Source organism: Hevea brasiliensis, chromosome 18 (genome assembly GCF_030052815.1).
Source record: "Hevea brasiliensis isolate MT/VB/25A 57/8 chromosome 18, ASM3005281v1, whole genome shotgun sequence".
Classification (NCBI taxonomy): domain Eukaryota; kingdom Viridiplantae; phylum Streptophyta; class Magnoliopsida; order Malpighiales; family Euphorbiaceae; genus Hevea; species Hevea brasiliensis.
In genome coordinates this window covers 35,297,710-35,299,177 of record NC_079510.1, presented here as the reverse complement: position 1 = coordinate 35,299,177, position 1,468 = coordinate 35,297,710, and the positions used below count along the sequence as shown (strand labels likewise).

The 1,468-nt window shown below is 39.2% G+C and overlaps 1 protein-coding gene across 1 annotated transcript; it reads left to right on the top strand.

Annotated features, from left to right (window-relative positions):
• The first annotated feature begins 250 nt into the window (after nucleotides 1–250).
• On the top strand, nucleotides 251–1,039 carry LOC131175861 (uncharacterized). Its single transcript, XM_058140537.1, has 2 exons — nucleotides 251–714; nucleotides 889–1,039. The coding sequence occupies exons 1-2, from the start codon at nucleotides 251–253 to the stop codon at nucleotides 1,037–1,039; spliced, it is 615 nt and encodes a 204-aa protein (XP_057996520.1).
• Nucleotides 1,040–1,468: the final 429 nt, after the last annotated feature.

The window sequence follows — 1,468 nt, the reverse complement described above, 5'->3', positions numbered from 1 at the left end:
AGAGAAGCAATAATCAGAGAGAAAATCAACTAAACAAACCTCTGATGAATCTGACAGTCAAACAGAGGAAAAAGAAAAGGAGCGGGAAGAGGAAGCAAAGAAGAAAAAGAAGCTACCAGAGCCATATCAACCTCCTCTACTTTTTCCCCAGAGGTTCCAGAAGGCTAAACTAGACCAACAATTTGGAAAGTTTTTAGAAGTTTTGAAGAAACTCTACATTAACATTCCCTTCACAAAAGCACTTTCTTAGATGCCATCCTATACTAAGTTCCTTAAAGAGATTCTTTCAAATAAAAGAAAGCTGGAAGACTACGAGACTGTTGCTCTTACAGAGGAATGCAGTGCTATACTGCAAAACAAACTGCTGCCAAAGCTGAAGGATCCAGAAAGCTTCTCTATACCTTGTCTTATTGAAAACATGAAAATAGACAAGGCTCTCTGTGATCTAGGTGCAAGTGTAAGTTTGATGTCTCTGTCAATATGTAAGAAGCTGGATGTAGAAGAGCTTAAACCCACAACAATTTCACTACAACTGGCTGATTGCTCTATCAAATATCCGGTAAGGATCCTAAAAAACATCCCCATCAAGGTGGAAAAATTCTTCATCCCAATTGATTTTATTGTCTTGGAAATGGAGGAAGATGTTCAAATTCCTATTATCCTGGGAAGGCCTTTCTTGGCAACCGCCGGAGCTATCATAGATGTTAAGAATGGGTAGTTAACTCTCAAGGTAGGTGATGAAGAAGCGAAATTCAACCTGTTTAAAGCAATGAAACACAAACTTGAACCTAATAAATGTTTAAAGGTTGACATAATTAACAAGTTAGTTGAAGAGGAATTTCACAAAGCACATCCTGAAGATCCTCTTGAAGCATGCATAGTGCACAGCCACACAACAGATAATGAGAACACAGAAATTGCAGCTTGTGCACAATCTTTAGTAGTTAATCCACCCCTACCCTTAGCTCAAGCTTTCAATGTGGAAGAGCTAAAGGAAAGCAGTCCAAGAGCAAGTCGCAAGAAGACACTAGCGCGGTAGAAGTATGGAATAAAACCTCAAGTGCTTTCAAGGTTAATGGGCAGAGATTGAAGCCATACTTCCCAGGGGATAAAATTGAAGAAGGACCTCAATAATGAAGTGGAAGAACACTCTAGCTAATGACTATAAATAAGCACCCTTTGAGAGGCAACCCAAACACTTTTATAATGCTTCTTTTGATTTTCATTACTTTCCTTTATGTTCTTTAATTTTTGAAGGCCATGTAACCTTCTACTCCGACACAAGATTCAACCTTCTAGCTCTAGTAAGTTACACAGCCTTAGGCCGTGTAGTAGCACACGAGCCGTGTATCAGCCGACAGCCAGTTTCCTAATTAGATTCCAGCCTCAGTTTTTACAGACAGAACAGACTCCTGATGCCTTGGGGATTTTAAAACCTAAACCTAGAACATTCAATATAAATAGAAGC

Coding starts and splice junctions, on each gene's coding strand:
- LOC131175861 (XM_058140537.1), top strand. CDS start 251: ATGCCATCCTATACTAAGTTCCTTAAAGAGATTCTTTCAAATAAAAGA. Junction 715..888: donor ATCATAGATGTTAAGAATGG/GTAGTTAACTCT, acceptor CATAGTGCACAG/CCACACAACAGATAATGAGA.